Source organism: Phaenicophaeus curvirostris, chromosome 1 (assembly GCF_032191515.1).
Source record: "Phaenicophaeus curvirostris isolate KB17595 chromosome 1, BPBGC_Pcur_1.0, whole genome shotgun sequence".
In the NCBI taxonomy this organism is placed as follows: domain Eukaryota; kingdom Metazoa; phylum Chordata; class Aves; order Cuculiformes; family Cuculidae; genus Phaenicophaeus; species Phaenicophaeus curvirostris.
In genome coordinates, this window is record NC_091392.1 from 147,254,552 (window position 1) to 147,258,729 (window position 4,178).

Sequence of the window (4,178 nt, forward strand, 5' to 3'; positions counted from 1 at the left end):
AAAAAAAAGGTAAGTAAAGCAACCGTTACCTTTTTTCTCTCTCGTTATTATTATTATTATTATTATTTATTATTATTATTACAAGAACATCAAAACATTTCTGTACAAAAAGGAAGGGAGAAAGGAAAAAAATTAAAAAAAAAAAAAGGAGGGCTGGCGGGAAGGGGAGCGAGAAGCGAGCCCGGAGGGGGAGGCCGGGGCCGGGGGAGCGGCGGGGCGCAGTCCCGCGGTGCCGGTGGCGGAGCAGGGGCCGGCGCCCGCTCCCTTCGCCCCCTCCGCCGCTCCCGGTGCCCGCGGGGGGCTCAGATGTGCGTCAAGGGGACGGTGCCGTTCACCCCCGTGCTGGCGCTCTGGTAGTGCTGGGGCAGGGAGTGGAGCCGGCTCTGGGCGGCGGCGGCCGCCGGGTCCGCGCCTTCCCCGGCCGGTAAGTACATGCTGATCATCTCCCGCAGGTCCCCGGGGCACGGGGCCCGCGAGTGCGAGGTGACGGGCGGGCTCACGCTGGGCTCCGACTTGACCAGCGAGCCCAGGGCGCCCAGCGCCCCCGAGGACGCCGCCGCCGCCGCCGCCGCGGCCGCCGCCGCCGCCGCCGAGTTCTGGTGGGGCTGGGAGCCGTAGGGCAGGGCGCCGTAGCCCGAGGGCGAGGCGCTCATGTAGCCCTGCGAGTTGGAGATGGGGCTGTACTGCAGGGCGCCCATGTCGTAGCGGTGCATGGGCTGCGGGTTGTGCGGGTGGTGCGGGTGGTGCGGGTGCGGGTGGTGCGGATGCCCCCCGCCGCCCGGGTGCTGGCCGTAGGCGAGCTGCGCCTCCTGCATCATCGCCGCCGCCGCCGCCGCCGCCGCCACCGAGCCCGGGTAGGCGCCGTTGGCCCAGCCGTTGACGTGCGCGTAGCCGCCGCCGGCCGCCCCGCCGGGGCTCTCCAGCCGCTGCCCGACGCCGCCGGGGCTGACGCCGACCCCCATGCCCACCCCGGCGGGGCCTCCCCCGGCCGAGCCGGCGCTCAGCAGCCCCCCGGCCAGCGAGTACTTGTCCTTCTTGAGCAGGGTCTTGGTCTTCCGCCGGGGCCGGTATTTATAATCCGGGTGCTCCTTCATGTGCAGCGCCCGCAGCCGCTTCGCCTCGTCGATGAACGGTCTCTTCTCGGCTTCCGACATGACCTTCCACTCGGCCCCCAGGCGCTTGCTGATCTCCGAGTTGTGCATTTTGGGGTTCTCCTGGGCCATCTTCCGCCGCTGGCCCCGCGACCACACCATGAACGCGTTCATGGGTCTCTTGACCCGGTCCTGGTTCGCTTTGTTCCCGCCGCCGCCGCCTCCGCCGCCGCCGCCGCCGCCTCCCGCTCCGGTTTGCCCCGAGAGGTTCGTGGGGGCCTGGGCTCCGCCGGGGGAGTGCAAGTCCGTCTCCATCATCATGCTGTACATTCAAGAGGCTTTTTTTATTTTCCACCGGCGCCGGGCGTGAAAAAGGAATCGAACATAGAGGAGCCCGGGAGGACGGGGAAGCGAGCGAGGCAAAACCCGGTTGTATCTAGGTAGCGACAGCCGTGTAGAGAGGGGGAAAAAAAAAAAAGGAAAAAAAAAAAAGAAGGAAGAGGAGGAGGAGGAGGAGGAGGAGAAGAAAAACCGGGAGGCGAGCGATCGGCGACTCCGCCGGCGGAGGAGGAGGAAAAAAAACCCCAAAACCCAACAACAACAACGAAAATCAAAACAACAAAAAAAAAACCCAACACACCAAAAAAAAAAAAAAACTTTCTCCCTTTTCGCGAATCACTCTCGGGTCTCGCTCGGCGGCGGCGGCGACGGGGGGATTCGAGCTGCTCAAACAGGTGCGCGGCCAAAGTTGCTGCTGCTGCTGCTGCCGCCGCTCCCCTCGGCGCGGAGGGAGGCGGAGAGCGCGGAGCCGCCGGCGCCCGCTCCGCTCCCGGCACGCGCGCGCGCCCCTCCGCTCCCGCTCTTATCCGGAACGGAGCGATGCGGGGTGTAATTTTTGTTGTTGTTGTTGGTTTTGGGGTGGTTTTTTTCTTTTTTTTTTTTTTTTTTTCTTTTTCTTTGCTAACTTGGAGAGAGAGAGGGAGGGAGGGAGGAAGGGAAGGAGGGAGCGTGTGTGACTTGCATCCGCTGATCGCAGGTGAACGGAGCAGAAGAGAGAGGAGAACCCACCGCCACGCAAAAAGGAGGCGGGGGGGGGAGCCAGGGGGGAAGGGAGGGCGGGAGGGAAAAAAAAAAGTATTTAAACGTTAACTCAAAAAAAAAAAAAAAAGCGGGAGGAGGATCGAGGGAGGGGGTGGGGGAAGGAAGGCAAGCGAAACAAGCGGCGCGGTAATTCGCTGGTGGCGGCCGGGCCGGGCCGGGCCGGGGCCGGGAGAGGAGGAGCCGGCGGCGCGGGGCAGCGGCGCCGCAGCCATACGGGGCGCGCCGAGCCCGCCTTTAAATGGCCCCCGCGGCGGCCAATGGCGGCGCGCGCCCGGCCACCATTTGCATGCGGCGCGCGCCGAGCGGTGACGTCCCCGGGGGGGGGCGGGGGTGTGTGTGTGTGTGTGTGTCGAGGGGGCAGCCGCGGCCCCGCCTCGCCCCATCGCTCCGGACGCGGGGGGCACCGGGCGCCTCCTCCCCGACCGGCCCTTTCCCGGCCCCGGCCCTCGGGCTGCCGGAGATCCCCGCACCGGGGCCAACGCCGCCTCCACGCGCCTTTCTCCCCGGAGCTCTCCGGGAGCGGGCTGAGCGGGGGGCTGAAGGTGCTCCCGGGCCTAGGCCCAGGCACAAGGCAGGGGCTAAGCGCCATCGTGATGCTCTTAGTCCTAGGGGAGCCAAAAGCATCTGGGACCGACGAAAACACGTTGTATTCGTATCGAGGAAGTAGAGACGTGTAACTTTCCCCCGCGCCGGACATATTAAAAACTGCCCTTGTGCCCTGGCTGTCCTGTGAGACGGATTACAGGTATTTTATAGAGGGGAGAAAGTGGTCCTCACTGGGATTCACGCTGCAAGCTTTACTTGTAGCGGTAGGAATGGCTAGAGAACTGCACAAACACCACCCCCCCTCCAAAACCCACCGCCCGCATCGTCTTTCGCCATGTGGAGAAAGGTTTATGTGGCGTCCCTGCTCTTTACCCGGTCCGGGAGTGTTGATTTTCCTAACCCTAGTGGCCATCCCAGGGGTGGAATCACACCGCAGCTCCCCCAGCTACTGACAGAAGTTTTCTGCAGGAGGAGCGTGCACCATGCACAAAGCACCATGCACAGGCCTTTGGCTACTATCAGACTTTTTTTTTTTTCTTTCTATTTCCAACAGCTCATTGGAATAGTGATCTCATCACTGTAATCTGGGTTTGCTGAGGAAGGGAAAGTGCCCCTCCCCTTCTGATGGCTCTAGTCTTGGCCTGCTTCTGGGCCCTTTGAGCTCAGCCAGTGTGTCCCTCGGGTGGGGATGCTTTGGGGGGGAAACTGTTTCTTAAGGGTACAGAGATGGAGACAAGGGGAGGCAGCGGGAGATTAGACCTGCCCTGCTCCAGCTGATATTCTTTCAAGCTGATGGGTTGCCATATCTTCGGGGGGAGAAGAAGTGAGGCTGCTGTGGTTATGAAATGACGTATTAAAAACATCATTTGGTTGGGGTAGGAGAGGTGGACGAGATGGGGAGAAGGTGCTTGCAGAAAGGCGCATTTCCACTCAGGTGGCCGAACGAAGATATCGGGGGTAAAAACCGCAAGGTAAATGACATGGCTCACACATTATCCACCCAAAACCCTGGTAGTATTTTTCCCTGAAATTTTATGTAAAGGTACTCTAAGGCTTTCTGAGAAATAAATGGGACGGATTGGTGTGAGACAACCTTTTCTGGACGAGTCCTGTGCCCCTTGCGAGCCAGCAGAACTCGTGGGAACACACATTCACCCCTGGAAATCGAGGATATACCCCCGCTTCCCTCTCCCTTGCACGCAAGGAAACCGCGGCGGAGGCTGCCCCTGCCCTCCCCTTCCCTGCTGGGGTCAGCTGCTCACCAACACCCCTCGGGGTCCTACCCCCTTCCCGGACTTTCTCTTGCCTCCTCGCTCTACCAGAAAATAAACACCGAGAGCCCCTTTCCTCTCCTAAAAGCAGCCAGACCCCCGTGAGCACGGTCCTGTAGAGTGGATAAATGCGGACAGGGGTCGAGGAAGGAAAAAAGATGCTGTTGGG

General features: G+C 61.6%; 1 protein-coding gene across 1 annotated transcript; it reads right to left on the minus strand.

The window, feature by feature from the left end:
* Window positions 1-302: 302 nt before the first annotated feature.
* On the minus strand, window positions 303-1,526 carry SOX1 (SRY-box transcription factor 1). The gene has a single exon (XM_069849984.1). The coding sequence runs from the start codon at window positions 1,419-1,421 to the stop codon at window positions 303-305; it is 1,119 nt and encodes a 372-aa protein (XP_069706085.1). The 5' UTR covers window positions 1,422-1,526.
* Between the last annotated feature and the right edge of the window lie 2,652 nt (window positions 1,527-4,178).

Bases quoted from the DNA above. Each gene is read 5' to 3' on its own strand.
- SOX1 (XM_069849984.1), bottom strand. From the start codon at position 1,421: ATGTACAGCATGATGATGGAGACGGACTTGCACTCCCCCGGCGGAGCC.